At 42.6% G+C, this 26,082-nt stretch overlaps 1 protein-coding gene across 1 annotated transcript; it reads right to left on the reverse strand.

Annotated features, from left to right (window-relative positions):
- Positions 1 to 22,516: 22,516 nt before the first annotated feature.
- LOC133916278 (probable galacturonosyltransferase-like 7) lies at positions 22,517 to 24,518 on the reverse strand. The gene has a single exon (XM_062359890.1). The coding sequence runs from the start codon at positions 23,950 to 23,952 to the stop codon at positions 22,837 to 22,839; it is 1,116 nt and encodes a 371-aa protein (XP_062215874.1). The 5' UTR covers positions 23,953 to 24,518; the 3' UTR covers positions 22,517 to 22,836.
- Between the last annotated feature and the right edge of the window lie 1,564 nt (positions 24,519 to 26,082).

Genomic DNA, 26,082 nt, shown 5'->3' on the forward strand with positions numbered 1-26,082 from the left:
TGCATACACTGTAGGTGCTTTTAGCATATCAGTTCCTCCTTTTATTTCAGTAAAAAGATTGTATATGTTTTGTTCTGAAAGTTGTGTAACAGGGGTCTTCCATATACTGTAAATGACTAAATGTTATAGTTGCTTCACAAAGGAAGGGCATCATTAATATGCTTATTGCTGTGGTTCTCTTGTTATAGAATACAGGAAGGAAGCATTTGTGAGTGAGTAGATTAAGAGCTTGTTATTTAATTGTTGATATGTTGTGCTCAAATTAGGTTGATGACTTATGTCAATATTTTATTGATACAATATTATGTCCATCTGTTCCTGCTGTGGTTCTGTTGTCATCAACACTGTATTATTACTCTTGTTGGTACATTCTATGGATCTGACCTTCTCGTATGTAAGTGTGGACTCTTTGGTTCCAACAGGATTAACTTATTTGATACTGTGAATTATTTTGCGTGAATATCTGTTATTTTCTTAACAAACTCATTGCTTGATGCTTCCCAGGTTTATGTTATATGAAAATCGAGGGCTTTATATTGTATTAAATTTTCCTTCAGTATGGAGGCAGTTTTCTGTTTAGTTTTTGGTCGTAGTTAGTTGTGTCTGACAAAAAAAATCCTCACGATTCATATTCACAAGTCACCCAGAAATGGAAAAGGGGAGCAGCTTGACTTACCTTATTCTTGCTTGCAGGATTCTTCTTCTACGTCTTCTTAGGTGGCGGCTCAAAAGAAGGCTTGGCCATGGGCACCCCCGTTTGCAATCATCCTTTGAATCGATAGTAACATCAAGGGAAGGTCGGCTTGCAGGGAGGGTGCGGCAGACCCTTCGCGTCACTGTAACAGGGACATGAAATACGAGGAATAAACAACCAAATCACACGAGAAACACAACGGTGTTTGTAGATCGATTGTAACAATCTGTTTCTTTTAGAACAGAGTTTTTGTATCATTCTCTGAGTTGGAGTTGGGTCTCACTTTGTATCTGGACATGAGTCGAACTCCAGTAATAAGCCCAATTAGAAATCATGTAAAGCTATGTGATTAATTATGGGAGCAATTATAGAACATTAGCTATACACGAGTGGTGCCCAATATGGCATAGAGACGAGTACACATTCTACAAAGACTACATATGGATCACATAAGGTCTCGCTTTCGAAATATTAATCCAGATCATATATGTCTGTTTACCCGCACAAAATAAACATCCATTAGAAAGCGTACAGAACATAGTACGACTAATATCTTTTGCGTGGACATTATCAGTGCATTCAACACTTGTGCCAAAGTAAAAAAAAGGTTACTATATATGGAGTACAAAAGGCAGTACAGAGTATCTAGTGATCAAGCTTTTGGATTCTCTGAATTCATCCTCAAGCAGCAATTTTCCTCCATGCAAAGCTGCATCAATTTTTGATCCAGCAGCGGTCGTGACCATCAGCACAAGGAGCCATTGACAATAAAACCAAAATATTTGCTGGCTTGATGTACTCTCCCCTCCTTCCTAGGCTTCTTTAGTCTGCTAAGGAAGATAAACAACAAATACTTCTGTCAAAATGCAATTTATTTATTCAGTATCTCAAATAAAATTGGTAAACTCAAATTTTGGCAGGGCATGATCTTTGTTGTATGGGAAATTACTGATCCTCCTATGACCATCCTCAATAAAAACTATGTAAACTAGAAGTTCTTATGCTAACTGCTAATGAAATCATTCAAACCTGGATCAAGTTGCAGACTTACTTGGCTGCACACAAGGAATAACGAATGAACACCAACGACTGCAATATCTCACAGTTTCACACTGCATTGTCTCTCTGCAGTACATATTGCAGTTATGGGCACTCCTCCGTTCACTTGGAGACTCTAAATACAAATTAGAAACAGATTTAATCTCGAACGTCTGGCATTCAGATACTACTAATTTACACATGCAATCCGATCAAACCACTGTTCAACATCAACACAGAACCAAAATTTTGAGCATACTGCTACAAACAGGAAGAAAATATTAAAGAAAGCGAGTGCATCGAATCAAACCAACAATGCTTTTATTTTCATCAACCAGAAAAACCGAAAAGGGAGAACAAATTCATGCGTTTTTTGTCCATGATTACGCAGTAATACGACTTGCATGCACAAATAAAATTAAAAAACGAACAAGCTAAGATGCTGGCGAACTTAAGCGCGGATTAAGGTACTGTGTGCTTCCTCAAATAGCGGTTCACATAGTACGTGCTGTCAAACATGACAACATCATCAAATGCCTCGTAGTTTATCTGCGATTGCGTATCCGATCAAAAGATATTCTGAAGTCGCCCTTCATTGTCCTCACTGTATTTGAAATAAAATTCTGAATCATGTTCCTGCTTCTCTCGCATATAATCCAAAACATATCCAACATCATTTCCTTCTTCTTCCTTGCAAAATAGTTGTATAAGTCCTGCAACAAAAATCTAGTCTCTCTTAGGACCACTGTGAAAAACAGTGACATTTTAAGAGATGGTGAATTAAAACACTTAAAAATCTAAAATAAATTAGCACTAAAAACTTCATAAGATAAACCTATCTCATTTTCTATCTAAATGTGCTCTAAATTTATCTAGTGTGTCTACTCTACCGCTCAAGAGTATTGCAACCTACTCTAGTAAGGTAAATTATAAGTATGTAAATACGGAAACGTAAATAAAGTAGAAAGACAAACTCAGCAGAAGAGATTTTTGCCTTGTGGTATCGATGGCATTAATGTCACCCATAATCCATGTTGAAGCTCTACAAAGGATATGCTCCTGGTCGTCAAGTCTCTTTCGGTCATAGCTCTTGCGTTACTAAGTCACTAAGACAAGATCTCAAGTACAATGAGCCACCAAGCCATTAAGACAAAATCTCGCCACTAGCCTCTCTCCCGGTTACTTGCCACCGTGATCACTTCAGAGCTTGATCCACTAAGGCAGGGGTCTCCATGTCCCTGTACACGTGTCTTGTCGCCGCTTCACACTAAGTCGGAGGGTCAACAAGCTTTAATCACCAAGACCCAAGATGTCAACGAGTCGCCGAGACTCCAAAGTGCTAACATAGCACTCGGTACAAGGTAGCATCACTCCTTGATCCCTTCTTCAAGTTGCAGCACCCAACTACAACTCACTCTAGGCCTATAAGCACTAAACACTCTATAATCTTATGCTTAATTGCCTTGGATGATCACTTTAAGCACTTTGGTGGCTTGGATGTCGTCTCAAGTGTATATGAGCTTCCTCTAGACTTCAGCAGCATGCAACACCTTTAAATGACTGAGTGTAGGGGTATTTATAGATCAAACCCGCGAACTAGCAGTTTTTCTAACGGCTCAGAAAAGCTGTTAACATCGGATGATTCGGTGACAACAGTAGTACTAACACCGGATCATCCGGTGAGTACAAACTCAGAAACTAGCTGTTGGAACTCCACTCAAAGCCTATGTGAACGCCGTACAATTCGGTGTGCTTTTAAATCTATCACCAGACCTTTCGGTGAGTTATCTTGAGTCATCTGAGCCTTTGGAGCCTCTCTGTGTAAAATGCTCCGGTGCATTCATTCAGTGTTCAATGCATTCACACCAGTCTATCCGGTGAGTTGAACCTTCTCTTATTTTCCCTAGAAATGCTCTGGTGCAACTATCTCTGTGATCACCAGACTATCTGGTGATTTGATCTTCATTCTTCAGCACTTGCAGTGGCCTCTGCAAGAAATGCTCCGGTGCTATACTCCGGTGTGCACAAACCAAGCACTGGACCTTCCGGTGGGTTGATCTTCAGTCTTCTGTACTCATATTCTTCTCTGCAAGAAATGCTCTGGTGTTACCCTGTGCAGATCACCGGACTATCCCGTGAGGTCCTCGGTCTTGTCCCCCTTTGTCAGAAATACTTCGGTGAGTTTAACACACAGAGCACCAGACTATCCGGTGAGGTTATCAACCTTGGTGCACAATGCTCCACTGAGTGCAAACTCGTCTGCATTGGACCTTCCGGTGAGGTCAATTCTCTTGAGACTTCTCCAATTCAATCAAACTTTGTCTCGGTTGCAGTGGCTTCTTGATGTATTGCATCTATAAGACCTACTAACATATATTCTTGATAAACATGTTAGTCCCAATGGATATATTGTCATTAATCACCAAAATCACAATCATAGACTAATAGGGTTATTTTCATTACAATCTCCCTCTTTTTCGTGATTGATGAAAATACAACCAAAGCAAGTGACAAATAATAAATGATACCAATCATAAAGAGCACAAAGCCTTACCATATTGCTTGGATGCATATTCTTACCATTTAGTCATCCTTTGTTATGACTTCCTCTTTCTCCATTGCCACTATCTCATTTGAACGACCCATACAAGAACTTCTCCCTTTTTGTCAACCTAGGTGCCTCATGTTGCTTCTTGTATCTTCTTCTTCTCCCATTTTGTCAACTTCGGTATTCCTAGATATCTTGTATCTTGCTTCTTGCTTTTGTCATCAAACTTCTGCCCTTTGTCAACAATCTCAAAAAGGGCTACAAACATATGTTGAACTCGAGTAAAAGTGTTTATTATGTTAGAGCACATGAGAGAGAGAGCTTCATAAATCACGATCTAATAAAATAATACCAAAAAGATATACCAATTGTAAGGATATGATGCATTGAGATCAATTAAAAAAGACAAACAAGAATCATAATCCATGAAACTCATATGATATAATCTAAACCTTCTTTTATGTGCGCATACATATAATGAGACCCACCTATGAATACCACTTGTAGGAATGCAGTAATATATGCACATTTAGATAATAAGTAGAGGTAGAAAGTTTAAGTCATATCATGTATGGAGGTAGCTTAAATATAGGAAGGAATTGACAATGATACTAATTGAAGCTTTTAAGCATTGCATACCTCCGGAAACATATTAATTTCTCCATAAGACTATAAAAGACACATCTACCAATACATGTTAGTCTCAAAATCACAATCCACAGGATATAGCCCCCCTAAATGTGTGTATACAAGTGTTGAATACTTATGAGAGATATACACTTGTTATTAATAACAATAGAAATTTATCCTATAGATTGATTTATGACATATAAAAGATATCAGTTGTGAAACTAATGTCATGAAAAGAACCTACAACTAATAAACCATGTAGGTTGCTTATAAGTTAGAGACAAACACAAGCAACCTACCATATGAAAACTAGACATTGCAATAAATTGAAATATGCGCATGCAATCCTAGACAAGACAGTGGTTTTAAAAAAATATGAGCAAAAGTCTAGCTACCATTACCTCATTACCTTTGGATGGGAATTTAGGTATATGATGATCATGACCTTCATCAAAGCCCCAAACTTATATAATTGGCTTCTTCGATTGAACTTTCACTTCATCTTGTGAGTCAAGTCTTCAAATCTCCATAGCCGTCTCAGTATTTAAGTCTTCTTTAGAACCCAAACCGATTAGGACTCCTTTATGTTGGTGATGACTTCCTTGGACATCCAAATGGGTTGGTTCGACCCCCAATTCTTTCTTCCAACCATATGTGCAACCACCTCACCATTGTTCTTGTTTTTGAGCTTGTAATGGTTGTTCTTGGTCTTGGTTTTATAGTTGGGTTTGGTGTAGATGTTGGAGGTCTTATTGTAGAGGTTCATTGCTTTTTTCTTCTCCTTGGTTTTCTTCTTGACTTGTTTGTATTGGAAGGACTTGAGGCATTTTTTATGATATTTGAAGTATGTCACGGTGGAACCATCCGTAATCTTCTTCACCATGGTTTCAAGGTTATCTTGATGAGGTCGGACATGGTTCTTGTCCTTTAATCTTGTCAAGTCCTTGAGTTTTTTGACTTCTTGCTTGAGCTCATCATTTTCCTATACAATGAGTTTATTATATGGTCCTACAATAATATTCTCAACACATATCTAATTGCAAAGGAGTGAGCATGATATATCAATTAAATCATCACAAGAAGTGCAAACATCTACCTTAGGTTTAAAATTAAATAGAGATATAGATTGCTCCAAGAGGATCTTAGATTGAGATTCAATGGACTCAAATTTTACCTCAAGATTATAATGCTCCTTGTTTAGAAAATTGAATTTGCTCAATAATTATTTATAATTAGAAACAAATGTAGTATGAATGTCATTAAGTGCATTGAATTTCTTAAGCTCTTTTGATTATTTCTTAAGGGTCATTTGTTGCTCATTGATCAAATAAAGGAATTCATCATAGAAGGGAGAATTCTTATCGGATTCATTATCACTTACATAGCTTTCTATACCTTTGTTCATAAGACACTTGTGTAATGATAGCTTGCATGATGATGACCTTGAGGAGGGCTTCTCTTAGAGGAGTGGGTGACGAAGCTCTCATCATTTGAGCTTGAATCTTCTTCTTCACTCACCCATCTTCCCATGCTTACAAATGCTTTGGCTCTTCTCCTTGTCTCTCGCTTGCTCTTGGTCTTCTTCTCTTTCTTGATGTGATCAATTATTTTGACTAAGTCACCAAAACAAGGTCTCAAGCACGATGAGCCACCAAACCACCAAGGCAAGGTCTCACCACTAGTTTCTCTTCTGTCACTTACCGTTATGATCACTTCGGAGCTTGAGCCACCAAGGCAAGGGTCTTCACTGAAGGTGATATGCACTAGAGGCAATCATAGAGATGATTGTATCACACATCTATACTCATGTACTACCGAATAATGTGTTATTCCAAGAATGACTATCATTTACATTGATTGGCAAGTATGTGACTTGTTCATGAAACTCTTTGTTTGAAACGTGATGTTATTCTTAATCGATCTCTGATCGCATATCATTGTGGTGATACATAAGATCAGCATATGTATTGATTGATGATCACGTTTCATGGATCATAGTTATAGAGATATCAGGTTAATAATGTGGATATTTATGTTAGAGAACATGATGTTGGATAGATCCATGTTGAAATACTCCATCTTGAAATACTGTTGGGATTGTTATTTATGATGTGCCTTTAGTTGTTTTCTCAAATGGTATACATACAGGATCCTTAGACCTGAGATCATCATTAATTCACAGAATGTGTAGTGGCATACTTTGACTGCGATAATCAAGTGGTGCTTCCAAACACATCAATATTAAGTATCATGTTGTGAAAGATAGAATCCAGGATCAAACAATCAGTGTCAAGCATATAAGTATTAAGTCAATGCTTATGGAACCACTCACTAAAATCTTACCACCTCACATTTTCTGTGATCATGTTGTCGGCAATGGGGTGGAAAGCATGTGATTATGGATAAGAGGACCATAAAGCAAACAAGATCCCATTAAGCATAACGAATATCCATTTTGAGATGGAATAATGCACTATAGGGACTGAGATTTTAGTAGCATTTCATTAGTCAATGTAACACTTTAACTTAGTGTGTTATTTTATTGAGAGTGGGCTTATGATGTTAGCCTCATGATCAAGGACGGAATGTTGGCATTTTTTATCGTGGTCATTTTAGATCCCAACTAATGTCCTAATTGAGTGGGCCACCTCTCGCACTTTGATCGGAAGCACAACAAATTGATGGTTGTGGTCCTGTCTCACGTGCGTTTTATAATTCCGTGAGGTTCAGTCCTCCCTAAGCACCCCAAACCCTATCGATCATTACAGGCGCATCAGTGAGACGAAGGCTGCCTCCGAGACTGCGCTGACCACCTTCACCACACTGGTGACCATCTACACTGACTGCTTCTTCAAGCTAGCAATCATGTAATCATGTTCACCAACATGTACACCTATGCCTCTTTGCTCACCGACCACTAATGACATCCCCAAGCGTAGGTACACATTCAAGCATAAGAGGTCCTTGACCTAGAGCTAGGAACTATAATGTTTAAGTTAAGCTTTAGTTCTAACATCAACCTCCTCTCGGGATCCAGCTGTGCGTCACTGCGTGGCATCATTCGTCATTTTGTCCTATGTCCTTGGATCCACCGATCCACACCACGTGATCGGTGCATCGCGCAGAGACAAGGCTCGTTGTTGAATGGGCCCCCGAGAGGGACCAACAACAAGATCGATGAGTTTACGCCACGATGCAAGTGTGCACAGGGGCGGATTTTGGGCCTGGGCAACTATGGCCATGACTAGGGTCATGGCCCAAAAATTCGAGTATACCCCCCTGATTTTCCTAGCCCAAATACTATTCCATTCAGTTGTCCCAGGCTTTGCTTAGCACCTTAGCCCATGGCCTAGACGTCCAGCGGACTGGCCAGGCTAGGCCTATCTTCCCTCTGGGCGGGCGGGAGTCCATGGTCTCGGCCTCCAGAGTCGCACGCGACACGCTGACCTGCCTGGTGCCTGCTCCATCTCTTGATCCCCGTTCCAAAACTAACAGCAACCCTAGCAGTCGTCGCCCACTCGCTCGTGACCCATCAGTAGCGAGCACGCAACCAGCAGCACCGCAACAGGGCCAGGACGCTAGGCGCAGGCCGTAAGGGGCACTGGGGCAGCATGCAACAGGCCAACAGTAAGCGCCAGCAGTAGGATGCCAGGGGCCAGGGTGCACGGGTGCAGGGCGGCAGGGAGCGGCAGCAGGGCTAGGGTGAGGGCAGCAAGGGATAGTAGCAGCTAGCAGCCAGCTAGGCGGCAAGAGGCACCGGGGCAGGCAACAGCAGCAGGGCCAGGAGGCTGGAGCTCAGCCAGTCGACCATGGCAGACAGTGGAAAGGGCCAAGGGCACACTGCATTGCTGCCACTGCAAGTCTGCAAACTGCAGCACTGAGGCAGGCAAGATACTTCAACATTGTCATTTATTGATTAAATTTATATTTTGAGATTTATAGTTTGGTAATAGAATCTAATTAAATTGTCTGCAATATGACATTTATATTTTGATTAAATTTTGTATCATTTGGACACATTGAAATGAAATCTGATTATATTTATGTTACATCTTCTAGATAATTGGTACTAGAATTACACAACGAAGAGGACAAAGATATTGTCATCTGACTATGCTCCTGCTCCTACTACTGTAATACGATCTAGCAAACCTCCTCGAGAACCAGAAAATGAAGAACAAGAAACAATAGGAACAACCAAAGCTAGCAATGCTAATGTCAATCCTCATGTTGTACCTGATTCCAATCAAATTGTTGTTGATCCTATTCTTCACATATTAATTGAACAAATGGATCCAAACATTAGGGATGCTGCCAAAAGGGAGTATATTTCGATGGGTCCATGCCAACCAAAAGGTCATAATTATCCACAAAGTGTAGTAAACAAACGCAATAGGAGTTTTCATGATTGAAGGTTTAAAAGTCATGTTTGGTTGGAATATAGTATTGCTAAGGATGCTTTCTTTTGTTTTTATTGTTTCCTCTTTAAACAACCAAGAGCTGAAAACTTCGGTATCGAATCCTTCACCAATGTTTGGTTTCATAGATGGAAAGATAGAACTACTAGTCTGAATGATCATGCTAAATACATTACTCACAATAATGCAAGAAGGCATTGTGAGGCTTAAAAAATAAAAAGCAAAGTGTGTCACATGTGATGACTAGTGGAACTAAGAAGAAAGATGATGAATACAAAGGTCATATGCCTGTTATATTAGGAGTTGTAAGATTTCTTTTATTCTAAGCACGTACTTTTTTGGACATGACGAGTCTTCTAGCTCAAGCAACAAGGGAAACTTTTTAGAGTTGATAGAATGGTATAAAGCCAAGGATAAAAATGTTGCACATCTGCTTCGTTACAATCAAATGACTTCACCAGAAATTCAAAAAGACTTGTGTAAAGCTTGTGCATAAAAATCCACCCAAGCCATTATTGCAGATATTGGGGATAGCCATTTCTCTGTTCTTGTTGATGAGGCTCGAGATGCATCTATCAAGGAGCAAATAGTTGTGTTTTTTAGGTTAGTATCTAATGTTTGGTTTGATGTTTTTTATTTAAAGGCTCACCATATTAATCACTAACAATGATTCTTCCTCCATGCAGGTATGTCAATTCGCGGGGTCAAGTGATTAAGAGATTTCTTGGTCTTGAGAATGTTGCTGGCAGAACATCATTTTCTCTAAAGGAAGCTTTAGATGGTATGTTTGCTTTCTATAGTTTGTCTATGTCTAAATTGCATGGACAAGGATATGATGGGGCATCAAACATGAGAGGAGAATTTCATGGGTTGCAAAGACGGATATTGGATGAGAATCCATATGTTTTTTATATACATTGATTTGCACACCAGTTGCAATTAGTGGTTGTTTCAATTGCCAAGTGTTGTTCTTCTGTCTTTGATTTCTTTCACACATCCACTTTGATTGTGAACACCGTTAATGCTTCTTACAAGAGAAGGGATCAATTGGCCCAACAACACTATGAAAATCTTGTGAGCAAATTGAACAATGGTGACATTTTTTCAGGGAGAGAGAAAAACCAAGAAACCAACCTTGCATGATCTGGAGATACCAGATGGGGCTCACACCATAAAATATTGTGTCATATTATTCTCATGTGGGATGCAGTTCTAGAGGTATTGGAGATTGTGGCTGATGATATCTCCAATGGGGAAAAGAAATACATGGCTTCGGGTTTATTGAAATAGATGGAGTGTTTTGAATTTGTGCTTATACTGCATCTTATGATCAGATTATTGAGAATAACTAATGATTTGTCACAATGCTTGCAAAGGAAAGACCAGAACATTGTTCGTGCAGTATGTTTGATTGGGACCACGTTGCAGAAAATTAATGAAATATGAGAGAATGGTTGGGAGGACCTATTTGAGGAGGTAAAAACCATTTGTGTCCTACATCACATCATTATACCAAATCTGGAAGATACAATAACTGTTATGGGTTGTTCAATGGGTCGTGTTGGACAATTGGTAACTTACTATCATCACTTCAAATATGAAATCTTTAATGTGGTGTATGATCAAATTATTGTGGAATTAAACAATCGTTTTGCTGAAAGATCTACTCAATTATTGAGATGCATCGCCTGTCTAGATCCAAGAAACTCTTTTGCCAACTATGATAAAGGTAAATTATTAGAATTGGCTAAGATTTATGCTGCCAACTTCTCCCAATATAACCTTCTAGCCCTTCGGGACCAACTTGAAATATTCATTGCTGATGTGAGAGATGATCCCACTTTCACAAGTTGTCATGACCTTGTTAATCTTGCTGTTAAGATAGTTCAAACTGACAGACACACTGTTTTTCTATTGGTTTATCGTCTCATCGAATTGGGTTCGATTTTGCCTGGTGCAACCGCCACGGTTGAAAGAGCATTCTCAGCTATGAAAATTATCAATACTGAATTGAGGAATAAGATGTCGAATGAGTGGTTGAATCATAGGATGGTTTGCTATATTGAGCAAGATACTTTGGCAAGCATCAAACATGAAGATATTTTATACCATTTTCAAGAACTAAAGAGTCGTATAAAAACGCTACCTCGATTATCTTCAGTTAGTGCTAGTGGTATGTTGTCTTCTTGATTATTAATTTTTGTTCATTAATTAATTGTAATTTTGCATTCGGATTTTTTACATATACAACTTACAATTGTAGGTTCAGTTTTACATGCTATTGTTGATGAATACATGAGAGGCTTGGATGAACGAAGTACTTATTAATTAGATTTTATATCATTGCATGTTTTTATGTAGTTCAGTAGTTCATTGTACTGTATAAGCATGGAGTTAAAGTACTATCTAAATTTTACATTTTTTGCTTTATTTTTGTTATATATTGATATGTGACCTAGTTTGGATAGTTTAGACGCTTAGTTTTTTGGCTCGGGTCTTGCCGGAGGCAGAGCTCCACCACTAGGTGTGCGTACGTGTTCTATGCTTTGAGTTCGTGCACTTTCTCACCGGCCGAGCCGTGTCAATGGCACCGTTGCTTAATTGATGTTGCGAGATCAATAAACGATCGCTTCAGCTATGCTGACAGGCGGCAGATCTAGCCGAGGAGATGGCGCTGTCAAGTGTCAAGCCATGAGTTGATCTGTCGCTGCAGAGCAAATCAAGGCATGCTTCGAGTTATATATTAGCATCTTGCGATGACGTTGTTAATTTACTCTTGGTTGCCTACACGGATGCCCTTCTCTCTTTTTTTAGAAAGGGGTATTTATATTAAATATTGAGCACAGTACATCCCGAATTACAAAGAGCACCTTGGGAGCAGAAGAAAATACAAAAGGGAACACCACAATCCTCCTTGCCATCGTATAATACCCGGAATAATTGTTGTCTTTGGTTTTTATTTCCTTCAAGCCGCAGTGAAAGGAAGAAATAAAGGAAGAAATCACAAAAGAAAGAAAAAAAAAAGAAAAAAGTTTGGGGTTGACTGGGCCGCCCATGGGCTGGCCCTAAAGCCCAACCGCCCCTCCCATGTACCCCATGAAACCCTAGGCAGCCCCTCCTCCCCAAACAGCCCCCTTCCCACCCCCTCTCCACCCTTGGCCGCCCCCTTGCTGCAGGATGCATGCTGGGCGTCCCCCTCTCTCCACCTTGCTGCTGCAAAGAAACGAGAAAGAAGAAAGAAGAAAGAAGGGGAAGGGAAGAAAAAGGAAGAAGAAGGGGAAAGAAAGAAAGGGATTTGACCCCCATGCTGCCCTAAGTTTTAGAGGAGATCAAGGTGATATGAAATCCATATTTTCCCCTGCAAATAGATGATTTGTAATGGTTTTTATACTTGGGGAATAGAGGATTTGTGGGGAGAAATCTTGTTGGATTATGATCCTCCGGTTTCATAATTCTAGTTTTCTACAGCTCTGTTCGTGTCTCTATTAGGGCATGTTCAAGGCCGAAATAAATTATCCAACTATAATATTTTTCATAGGTTTCTTGCTGATATATCCACTATAAAAAATTCAGAATTTTTTGCCAAGTAGTTTAGTAGATATGAATTTTTGAATTCGGCTATCAGATTCTGGCGAGATTCTGGACAGTAATAGATCTATTCAGTTTTTGGGCATCTTAGATGCCGAACCAATTTTTTAGAATAACTAGGAAGTTGTAGAGGATTCATTAATCTTTCCAATGGTGTGTAGTATGAAATTTTTCATTGAATATAGCTCCGGTTATGCTGTTCTGAATTTTCTGCAATTGATCATTGACATATTTCAGTATCAAATGTTCAGAGCTTGATTAGACCATGATAATGATGTTTTGTGTAGATCAAAGTTATACCAAAGTTGAATCTTGTGTTGTGATACACATGTCCACAAAATTTTAGATTTTTTGGATCTTTTTTGTGGTATATATAAAAATGTGAAGCTTGCTGCCTGAAATTTTAGACAGATTCTGAAGTCTGTTTTTATTTGCAGTTTAGGCTACCTTAACGGTAGTATAAAAATATGTTATTTTCACAAAAGTTTTAGGTCTTTTTCTGTAGTTTTCAAAAATGTATTTGTTTCCTATCATTGCTGTTGTATATAAAAAGATACGAAAAAGTGAAGCAGCATTGCTGCAATTAAATGAATGTGATGAGTGGCGGTTTGTTCGTTGGATGGGTTGCGGGGTGTAGGACCATGTTTCTTACTATTTGTATTTTATGTGGTATGTTGTGGTGCTGATATATGGGTGCTTGAGCAGGTGGTGTTATGTCGATACGTGTATGTCTTGTCTTCATCGTCGGTAAAGGCAAGTGAGTGTGACGGTTGTTGCCACAACTTTAACTTGTTATTTTTACTACCTTCACTCATAATAATGCAGCACACATGATTATACTTATTAATTTGGAAGACTATATCTACTTGCTCTAGATATGTGAGTTTGGCTTAATCTTTTGGTTATAGTTGATGGAGTCGTATGCAATAGTGCTAATGCCTCATCAGTTTAGTCATTTCTAGCATAACCTCACCTTATGTCTAATGTTTGGTTTACTTGAGGATAATGATGTCGGTTTTGTAGAAGCTTATAGTAGAGGATATGCTTGACTTGTAAGTGGGCATTTAATTCTTTTAGAGAGCTGTTTTATATGTCTATAACTAGTTGGAATATAGCCCTTTTAAAATCTTATGCATGTTAAATAATAAGCTAATAGAAGTATAGTTGTTATCTTTTTGTGCCCTACATATAATTAAACTTGTAATATGTGGTTATGAAATGGGGTTTGCCTTGCTCTTTCAAAGTAAGCTTATTGTTGCTGTATGTTTATGTTCATGTCATCTTCACTTTAACATGAAGAAGGAATGGTGGATATATGTGGATGGAGGTGGCTTATATGAATTATCTAGAAAATGCTTTTATGTTGATGTATATTCATGGTTGTGAACTATGTTGTTTATATTTTGGCATTTGAAGTATATCATATGCATTGCATTTCATATGCATTGGAAGTTATGTCGTAAAGATCACGACTGTACCGGTATGCATCGTACATTGCCCGAGGAGGGGTGCGATGTAAAAGAAGATATGCCATTGCATTCATATGCATTGCTGTATGGAATGGATTGCTGGTTATGTTGAAGTTACATTGGAGGTCATTATGAGAAACGATGCTTCTCCATAGATATATTTATTGTGGAATAACATATGGATTTATGAAGGTATTGAAGTCCTACGTGGACTTGTATTACATAGTATCCATATGCATCATATTGTGTTACAGTATTCTTCCGTATACAATTTGGTTGTGATAAATAGTATGCAGACGTTTGAGTGATCTTACTAATTGTAGAAGGTATGTAGTTAAGAGTGGGTTATTCTTAAAGCTGTCATTTATTATTAATATGACTTGAACTCTATTTATGATGTTTTAGATGATGATTTTTTCCTTACAAGTCCTATTTAACTCTTAGAAGTTGAAGTCAATTATTGATGTTGAGATCATGTCATGTAAGATAGATAGTTTTTTATATCTTGCTTATGCTATAGTTATGTTTGCTATGAACATGTATTTATCGATCTTCTTTTAAAAGTAACTATTTAACTTGCTTAAAAATGAACATGATGAATAATGCAATACCTTTTTATACATATTTAAGTTTTAAATTGATACTTTAAATATTATGATTTAAATAGCTTGTTAAAGTACTTCACTTGCTGAGATTACCCAATCTCACCCTTGCATTTCCGCTCATCGGATTGTCTTCTTGAAGCTAGCTTGGAGGGAAGGGCTTAGCAGCACGTCTTACATGTTCATGACATCACATACATCATTCAAAGTAATTTTGCAATAATAGTGTAATAGATGCTGGTGTCATTGCTTGACTATCTTAAAAATGCCTTAGAGTTGTCAAACGCTTGTTCTTCTCTTTTACTAGAATATTGTTAAATGTTAGTGTGGTGTTATTCCATAATATATACCTCTATCTGATGTTGCTTCCGATTTGCCTCTCGTTTCAAGAGAGGTGCTGCCGAATTTTTTTTATATAGTTCGGCATACTTGAAGCGTAGTTAAGTAGCATTCCAGGCTTATGTGGGACCTTGGGGTGTTACACATTGTCTTCCATTCCAACAGCCTTCGCCAGTCTGCTCGTCGATGCAGCAACACGGAGCAGCGAAGATCGACGAAAGCAAGGTGCGCTCCTCCATCCAGACCTCCTGTCGGCGTTGACGAAGAAGACCAAGCATTGTAGGAGCCGTAAAATCCAGCACCCCATGACCCACAAGAGCACATCGTAGACTCTGAACAGACATCGACAACTTCCTCTCCAAATTCGGTAGAGGAAACACACAATGAGCACCTCCACCCTCAGCATCAAGGATGAAGCCTAGACAGAACCTTCACCGCCACCGGAGTGAGAACTGGCGCCCAAAAATAACAACACACAAACCCGGGGACGAAGATCACCCCACCCAAACACATCAAACACAAATACAAACCTCGTACAACTCACCCTAGAGACCTCGCCAGAGAAGGTACCGTCACCCAAGGTAGCTCAAAGAGACAAAAGCCTCATGGAGTCACCGCCGACGCCTCCACTGGAAACCCTAACACCTAAATCTACACCTAAACAAACTACTAACTACCCTAAAAGTTGCACCCGGCGTCAATCCGCTGAAACCCCCCACACCCCCACCGTCGGAGAGGCAGTCGGAGGCAGGAGTTCTGGTAAGATCGATGCCAGTTCTCAAAATCACCAGATGGGTCACCTTTTGCTACTGTAGATGGGGAATGGCGAAAGAGGCCAATGGTTATTTCCTTCAGTCTTCGTGCTTGGTGCACAGATGCCCTTTTGTGTGTATGTGCCGGCCGGCGGCATCATGTGACAAACAGGAACATATCATGGGGGTGAGTGAGTGACATGAACATCGCAAGTATTTGAAACTAGTATCAGTACTGTGACATGTAAACAAGCACCTTGGTTAGTTGAAAACAAATGAAGTAGGTGCATTGCTAGCCGCCTGCGTCATCAACCTCAACGAGAATTATTCGTTTGCACAAATGTGAGCCGTCCGATGTAACGATTAACAATTCTATATCCACGGACAATTCTAAGCCGTTGATCGCCCCATCGACGGCTCAAATAGTGGTACAAAAACAGGTGCCATGAGGAAACGGGACCTCTGGATCACTCGGACTCCTGATCGCAACATCAAGGCAGAGAGAACGACTGCTAGCCTGGTGGTACGAGCGTCGGTTCGCTCTATGCTTACTAGCGTCAAGGGTCTCATCGGGGCTGCTCCTAAAAATAATTTTTCTGAATAAGAAGGTACACATGTGCGTATTTGGTGGTACTACATATTCCTATGCACCGGAGGTCTTAAGGCTTCCAATCCCTTTTTAGCATGTGTATAAGCGCACATATGTATATGTGCATATGATATAAGTGTAGAATATGTAGATAGTGTATATTCCCTCTCAGAAAGAAAAAAACGTCAAAGGCAGAGACGCCCAAGCAAGCAATGGACCCCTTGGAGTTGACACGCATACCGAATTCCAGCACCTTGTATTAATGATTCTCTTCCTAGGAGGTACGTTGCTTTGATCCATTTGTCCCTACGAAGAAATATCTAGTACGCATCTCACCTTCTCCTCCTTGCATATAGCTTGAGAAATGCCAACCATTTCGGCTAAGATGTATGACTAAGGCAATGTCGTATTAGCATATGGTCCCCTACGTACGCTGCTGGCATTGGAGTACAGCAAAGGGCCCACCGATGAGTCTCAGATAATGCTGTTGTGTCAATTAGATAATCTAATACTAGACGAAATGCTCCAATCGATATGTATTACCTTCTTTTTAATATAACAGATAGCTCTTCTACAAATTTGTTTTAAAAAATCTGCTGGTATGGGAACGGGAACAGGGAGGTCATGATTTTACTCGAGGAATGTTGCTGGTTATTTTGTACTTGTATGAAATTCTTGCACCGAGAGAGAAAACTGAAGGCGAGAAAGTGCGAGATAACTGTGCACGGCAAGAGACCGTGCATGTGCAGTGCAAGGTGAGAAGACGCAGGTCGCCGAGCGCGGCAAGCGCCAGCCAGCCTTGGATAAGCTGGTTCACAGCCTGGACTTGGACTCCCTGCCGCGCGAAGCGGCTTCGAGCCCCCTTTTCCGAGGCACTAGGGACGACACGGCACCACGCTGTCTTTCACTCCCGGGCTTCTCCCCGTAGTCTCCCACCCGCGAACAAAATGCTTAACTGACGGTTGGTGGCCTGGTGCATGTAGCGTCTTAGCAAGGCAAGAAGAGAGAGAACTCAGAAATTCCCATTCCTCATTAGCATAGAGAGCAGGACAAGGCTGTCCTCTTCATCTCTAGAGACTAGAGAGTTCAAAGGGCACATGCCAAATACTGCAACGGCAAATGCCGATCAGGTATGTGCTTGTCTACCAGCGGTCCATGGGACGTGAATGGCTGTGCCTTCGCATGGGATCGAGATCCTCTGCAGTGGCTACTAGATACTGTAGAGAACAACAGTAACAGGATATCATCGCCACACACAGGTCTGAGCTGGCAGTCCGAGTTTCAGTTAGATTTTGGGTGACCTGAAAATGGCAAGGGTACTAAATGAGGCATGCGATATGGTCTAGTAGATCCTCATGATAAAACTCTGTTGGGATCAGATCTAGCACGTGAGATGGATCAGTTCGTTACGAATGCATAACTCAATTAGAATACGACTCATCAGGTTTGACTACAAAACCAGACTATACCGTGCCGAGCCACATGCCAGAGGCTCGATCTACGACAAAGCCCGTGAAGTACAGTATCGAGCTGGATTGGTCAAGACACAATCGGCACTGTGGCAACGGGATGGCGATAAGATCATGCTAGACGGCAGGATAGGACGACAGGGACGACCGGGGCAAGGTGACCGACTAGGTGAGATGGGACAGTCGACGTGGCGACGTAGCCGGGTAAGTCAAGCCGGGCTGGCACAGCACGCCGAAGGATTAGCCGGATAAAACGTGCCGTACCTGAGTGTACCTATCTTAGCGAGCCTCGTGTCGGCTTAGTAGCGACTCCATTGCCCAGCTTTAGTTGAGGTCATTGGAGCACGGAAGGCTTTGCGTCGTTGATGTCAGTGGGTTCGATCTTTTTGAGGCAAAGGGGCTGATGGACGGCAAGGAAAAGAAAGAAAGCGCGCACATCAGCACACGTGGATTACACATTTGGGCCCCAAGGACGAGAACGTGCCTTTACTAGTAGAGTATGCAGCTTTACTGCATCGGGGATAAGACGCTATCAAGAATGAAGTAGTACGTGTAATTACTGTACTTTACACATTCACTTCTATTGTTACGATTTCTTCGGTTTTCCAGCAAAGACTTTCTGATCGAACACATCGGCAGAACAGAGCCCTGCCATCAGCCTCATTCCTTTTCCCTTTTAGCTAGCTTGTTGTTTTTTTATCTTGCACAATCTCTTTTTGAGTTTGAAGCATATTCGCTTAGATATGTAATAGACAGCTGTGTACTTGCTTTCGAAAAAGTAGAAGCTGGAACTTTTTTTTTCCATTATCTAAAAATCACATGGGTGGGATATTGGAACCGTTGTATGTTCTTGATTCAATTTAACCCACAGGTCCCACACGGTACGGAAGAGCCCCGAACCCTGACAAGCTCTCACCAGCCTATGAGATAAAGCTAGCTAGCTTACGGAAGTAGTACTTAAAAATTCATCTTTTATAATATTATTATAATATTTTTCTAATATTATTATAATATTCTCTATTTTTTATCTTTAGCAGCTATCTTATTTTTTTTAATTATTTTTCTTCTCTCTTTGAATCATCTAACTATAGTGATACAACCTCATTTTTTCGTCCGCTACTTTGCCGACGTCCGGCTCCCACCCGTATCTATGTAGAGGTAGATAACAGTGCTGTTAGAGCAGGGGCGGATCCAGTGGGTGGCACAGGTGGTCCATGGATCACCCTAAGAATTTGCCTACGGATGAGGAGGAGCAGTGCAGGGCATCCAAGTCGAGCACCCAGGCGGCGGCGGCGGCGCCCGCCATGGCTGTCCTCATGTCCGTCATTTTGGAGACGAAGAAAGGCACGAAGACGAAGGGGTAACAGGTATGCTCTGTTGGGCCTGACCGTCTGGGCTAGTGGGCTTTACTGAACGTAAGGATCACGGGATCAGAAGGTCCAATTAAAAATATGCCTAACATAATTTCAAATTGATAGGTTGCTCCTTTTAGCTTTTGATGTACGATGAATTATATGCCTATATGGTGCAAAAGTTGTTTATTCTGCTACTTTACTTTTCTTATGAAAGGTACCATCTTAAATCTTTAAAAATATCGTTTATTTTCTGTTTGTATTATGATTCGTGTGATTTTTAATATAACTGTGGTATGCATACCCCATCTATGTTTAATAATAGTGAAGTTTGTCGTGTGTGTTCGCCCCACCTATAATTTAGAGTGTCATCCACCACTGGCTTAGTGGCTTGTCGGACGCTGCGGATGAGCGACCGGTGGTTTGACGCGATGAGTCGGAGCTGCGCGAGCTCGACGAGGCCTGCCGCTCATCCGCTCCCGCTCTTGCTTCTTGGGCGCATACCGTCGCTCGACCGCGGCGACGGTCGTGTGGCCATAGGCTGCTTCTGCTGCAGAACAAAGTTGACCTTGAGATGTTGCCACTAATCTATGTTTTCCTTTTCTCTGTGGATGGGTGGCACGGGTGCCACGCATCGACTCGCTTGACTCCCGTCCGTTCGGCCATTCCTTAGCGGCTCAGCCTGCAACGCTGGCGGCCTGGGCTTGACTGCAGCGCGCCGCCGGCCAGAGGGTTGGGCTGCAGCGCCATCCGGTCAGGTCGTCTGGACCATCCTCGCCCTAAATCCTGGATCCGCCACTGTGTTAGAGTGTGTTACAACCGACTTCGATTGGCAAAAGACAAAAAAAAAAGTAGTCAGCATAATGATACGAAAAGTTTTGCCGCTCCTGCTGGAGTCTGCCTAAGCTCCCCAGACAGAATAATTCTAGCTTCCTTGGCAAATGAACCAAATAAACCATGAAATACAAAGCCACATTCTTCTGATCTTATCCCCACTCTACGAATCCCTCTTCTTTGGGGCAACCTGATATAAGGTCAGCAATCCAAGGACTATACTTTTCGGGGTCCATACGCCGTCGTTCTCAGGCTTGGCACCCCACCGTACGTCACTGTTTTAGGCAAGTCCTTCGTACGCAGCAACACATCATGCCAGTTAGCCAAAAAGGAAGCAATGCCACTTGAACCAAATCTACGCGAAACCGTAACGTTTCCACCAAATCCTGCCCCCGACCAAAACAGGCAATCAACTGGGCGACTCCCGTCTCTGCCCAACAAGGCGGCCGCACCTACCACCGGCTGCCTACCGGGCGCCGGCGCCCATCCAAAAAACGCCGTTCTTTAAAGCCCGAACTGGCGATCACACCTTGGCATGTCACCGAAGAACCGGTAGGAGCAGTAGCAGGCGCACGGGTCAGCTGTCCCTGGCGGCCACGGCGACGCTGACATGTTAACCGACGCAAGGGTGCTAGAGGAACGCGCGTGATCCTCACCAGAAGGCCCCTGCACATCTCATGAGATGAGATGCCATCAGCGAGGACCACCCACGGTTCGCTCTCAGGGGCGCTCTCATGAGATGACTAATAGAGCATTGCGATACGGCACTGCCCCAAAGGCAGCACCGCAGCAACGTATGTTATGTTAGGGTTCCAGAAAGGCCCTAGCATTTTGCCCTTTCTATACCATACCAGGAGGAGAAACGAGCAAGGTTTTGCCGGAGATACAACGTAAAGGTGTAGCTTTTGGTTATAAAAATACATGGTTTGGAAATTGGAATTGCTAACCGGATGTGTACAGATGCTCACATCAGCAGCAGCGATTAAGCAATGCTCACAACAATAGCTAATGAAAGCTAGCTCCGTAGAAGACTGCCCTTATCAGAAAAGGATCGGCACTGTCAGTGTACAGCTCAAAATGAATAAGGAAATCGATGGTAACCGATAAGGACATTAGGTGCACCAGAATTCGAACGTACAACAATGAAATCAGATCATTACCAGTTAAATCAATAGCATACATATTTGGATGCAGAAGCTGAGATATTATCTTATTATTGTATTATTATATAAAAAATGTAACTGTCACAAATTGAACTTAGAAAATTTGCTGCTTCGGAAATCTCAATCCCACGGCGTGAAGTGGACTTCAAACCCTAGCGCAGCAAGAATCTCACATGTAAATTGATAGAGGCAAAAAGCCCCCGTAGGTTAGACCATCACCGTCACCCAAATCAAATCGACCGAGCCTGGCTGAAGCTAAACTGTGTGCCTGGCGAGGGCACAAATCGACGCGTGTGGCGGGACCCGGCGCCTTTAACACCTCACCGCTCGGCGGCCCCCCTTGGCTGGTTCTTTTCTTCCACAGTGTTCACAAAATATTGGGTGGACGCATTGAGGGACGGCGACAAGTAGATGCTAAGTGGGAGCTGGCAAGGAAAGTGAGACGATGAGAAAACAAAAAAGGTTCTTGCAATAGAAGATGATGAGGGGCTTGGAGAAAAGAAAAGGGAACATGAGAAAAGAAATCCTTGATGGAGTTATATGGCGATGAAAGGAGAGGAGAGAAGCACAATAAGGATTTGCAAAAGAATAAAGCGGCGAGGATGGTGAGCCCGAGTGGCGAGAGGCCCCACCGGGAAAGGAGGAGGACCCCCGAAAAGAGAGACGATCTTGGGCGGTAGCTCACAAGTCCCGTGCTGCTTGCAGCCACCGAGTCGCGCCCCCACACCGGCCATCTTCGCCTCCTTTAATTCGCGCGAGCTTCGTTAACAGCAACCCCTCTACTTAGGCGCAAGTGCTAAGCTCGAAATGGTTGTCAGTGTTAGTTCGTGCACGGCCACAAAGGTGAGGATTCCAAGTTACTCATGTTTGCGAGTGACAGTGACTCTGCCATGGCACAAGAAACCGGTCCATGGTGGAGGGGTGGAGTTTTCTTTGAGCGGCGTGGGGGCCTGGGGGGTAGGTGCTGCATTGGACTCTTCACTGAGATGGATGGGTGGATTGATTGCAAGAGTGAATGAACAAATGCTGCAAACTGCGAAGTCTTTTTCTTTGTGCTTTTATTTATGGTGATGAGGCTGCAAAAGCCTGCAACGCTGTAGCAACTAGGATACAAATGACCTCTTTTTATATATAGTAAGAAAACGATCAAAAAGAAGTGGAAGAAAATATCACTAGGTACCAACATGAACAATCTGACACAAAACATTTAATCGAACGAGAACCAAAAAAACGAAAAAGGGAAGAAAAAACATATAGGTTTGAACAGGTAATGGAGACCAAGAATTAGAGCTCGGAATTTGTACGGGATCGGCCAAAGAAGGAAAAAATATTTCTTTTTCGAGTGTTGCGGTTACCGGGACTCCTCGGCGCTGGCGCCGCCGGGACCGTACAGGTCGAAGGGCGCCCAGAGCGCGTCGAGCGGGCACGGCCGCCCGGCGCCGAGCCGCGCCCACGGCTTGCCGGAACCGGACCAATGCAGCAGGCTCACCGGCCCCGGGTGGAGGTCGCGACAGCTGCCGAAGACATTGTCGCCGCCGAGGCCGTGCTGGTTCCACCGGTGCTCGATCGGAGCCACGTGCCCCGCGAACACCAGAAGGAAGGGCGGCAGCGACCCCAGCTCGTAGATGCGTCCCGCTGGCAACTTCTGTATCTCCATCCACCGCTCGATGCGCAGCGTGTAGCCCGCGCGCCGCCACCGCTCGAGGTCGAGTACCATGACCCCCGTGTTGAAGTAGCACGGCCGCCGCCCCGCGAATATCCCGGCGAACCGCTGGTCTGACCAGAACCGGTCGGTGAAGTACTTGGTGAAGTTCGCGTGGCAGTACTCCGGCGCGCCGACGGTGCGGTCGCCGAGGTCGGTGCGCCAGAGCTTGGCGACGTCGTCGACGAGGACGAGGTCGGAGTCGAGGTAGATGACGCGGCGCACGCAGGGCTCGAAGAGGTCGGCCAGGTAGTTGCGGGCGTAGTTGAGCGGCTGCTCCAGCGCCTGCCGCACCGACGTGGAGATGAGCCCCCGAACACGGTCGGGGTCGAAGTAGTAGACCTTGAACCGGAGCTGCGGGAACACGGCTCGGACAAGGTCCTCGAGGCCCGGGTCGGAGACGAGGAAGTGGAAGAAGACGCTCTCGGGGCACCTGGCGTGCTGCACCACCGAGTGCACCGCGGCGACGGAGCCCCTGAGGTAGTCCTCATCGAGCGTAATCGCGATGTGGACGAGCGAGGGGTCGCAGACATTGGCGGCGGTGCCGTTGCCGCCGCCGCAGTCGGCGGCATTGCGAAAGGACGGGGCGCGGCGGAAAGCGATCCCCCTGGCGCCCCCCGCGATCTGGCCCGGGAAGCGGACGCTGCCGTCGAACTGCGAGGAGCGGATGGCCTCAGCGGGCGGGAAGGACTGGAGCGACGGCGACAGCACCACCATCAGCATGGCAGCGGAGAAGAAGCCGGACAGGCGGGCCGCCCACAGCATCGCGCTCCCACGGCTCGGCCACCGCTTCCTTGCGCCGGGTCGCCCGCGTGGCGGCGGCTTCGACCACCCCACCAAGACGCCGTGCAGGCACGCGATGGCGTCCAGCTGCAGCGCGGTTAGGCTGGTGGCGGAATCAAAAAGGGGAACGCAGAAACAGCAGACAGGTACCCCCGCCTCCTCAATTGGATCGCGTCGCTCCCTCCTGGCTGGTGGCGGATCGGCGCGTGGAGTGGGGAAGAAGCGAGCGGGAATCCATACGAGTCGAGGCGAAGTAAATGGGGGTGGGCTGGGGAGCAGAACAGCAGGATGCGGAGGCGGCACCCACCAACCGAACCCACCGCGGCAGGCGATCTCCCCCTTTCGTCACCTCGCCTGCCTCCGCTCGGCTTCTCTCTCTGCGCGGCGCGGTGGCGTGACGGTGGTGGCTGATGCTGGCTGATACAGGCCTGCTTATTGTATCCCCGCTCCGATTTGGTTTAATTGGGATCTGGATGGTGGCTGATACAGGCCTGCTATTGTATCCCCTATTATGGTAACACAGCGAATATGAGACTCGTAACAGTAAATATAATAACTATTTTTTATATCATATTAGTTAGACGAGAGTATTTATAGTCATATCTCAATCATTCTGGTTATCATTATATTTATGTTTTTATTCGTAGGAATATTTTACTTAACACTATAAATAACTAGCAAAATGGTCAACGCTAATAACATGACTAGCCTCTCTATAGTATTTTTTCATGATAATTTTAACTAAAAAAAATAGTATCTTTAGTTTTTTATGAGATTTGTATCATTTAGTTGCACAACTCATAAAATTAGAAGAAAGATAAATTATGTTAGTGAAAAAAATTATTTATACTCTAAACTTGTACTCAAATCATATACACGTATTGGTTCAATTCTTATAAGTTTTAATCAACTGTCAGAATTGTACGTCAACTGTATGCAACCTAACCAAAATCAAAATATATTTATCTTACTTACGTGTTGTGTCTTATCTGCTGCTTGCTTGATGTAACGACGTTAGGCTATACGGTGCTTCTTAATCTATTATCTTAGTAAGAATTTTGAAATTTTTTATTATCTTTTATATGAATTTTAGCCGTTAATTAATTGTATTTTACGTGAACTCTTTATTTAGGTGTTTGATTTTTATATTGATTTGATTTTTTATAAGACTATATTTGATATGAATCTTTATTTTTCCTATTTTAACTGTAATTTTAATAATTATTATTATTTTATTTAGGTTCTTTATTTAAATATTTTGCTTCTCAAACTGTATGAAAATTGAATTGCTAATTTTTTTATAGTTTTTAATTTTGAATTTAGGTATTTATTAATCGTATTTGATATGGACTTTTTGTTTTCGAATTTAGCTATTTGTTAATCGTATTTGATATGAACTATTTGGTTTAATCTAGGTTTTTAGTTGTTCATAACCAGAAGTGGTATGGATTATTTATTTATTTTGATTAATGTGGTAATTTTGTGATTTTAAGTGTGAATGTGGTGGCTCTTTTTTATCCTCGAATAATAATACAATAGATTCTAGGATATTCTCGAGGTATTATAGTCAATGTATATTTATAAAGCCCTAACCCAATTAAGCCCAACACATGTCCCAGAAAACCCGCATCGGATCTCCCTTCGAGGCTGCTAGTAAATTCCTTCTAGTTATCTTCTTGTTAGATTCTTCTTAACATGTAGGCTTCTCTTGAGGTAGGACTTCATTCTTTGTCGAAGGTCTTTTCGTTGCATCCCTTCGTCATTCTTGTTTCATTGTATCCATTCATCATTCAGGCTTCGTTGTATCACTTCGCCCTTTGGGCTTTGTGGTATCCCTTTATCCTCCAGGTTTCGATCTCTGCTCTTCACCTTGGCTTCTGCCTTCGCCCTTTGGGCTTTGTGGTATCCCTTTATCCTCCAGGTTTCGATCTCTGCTCTTCACCTTGGCTTCTGCCTTCGCCCTTTGGGCTTTGTGGTATCCCTTTATCCTCCAGGTTTCGATCTCTGCTCTTCACCTTGGCTTCTGCCTTCGCCTCACGTCTAGGCTTCGCTATCACTTCCATCCTTCGGCATTCCTTCATTCATGTGCTCACTTTGGGTCCATCGCTTGCA

Source organism: Phragmites australis, chromosome 4, assembly GCF_958298935.1.
Source record: "Phragmites australis chromosome 4, lpPhrAust1.1, whole genome shotgun sequence".
NCBI classification, from domain to species: domain Eukaryota; kingdom Viridiplantae; phylum Streptophyta; class Magnoliopsida; order Poales; family Poaceae; genus Phragmites; species Phragmites australis.

Bases quoted from the DNA above. Each gene is read 5' to 3' on its own strand.
- LOC133916278 (XM_062359890.1), bottom strand. From the start codon at position 23,952: ATGCTGTGGGCGGCCCGCCTGTCCGGCTTCTTCTCCGCTGCCATGCTG.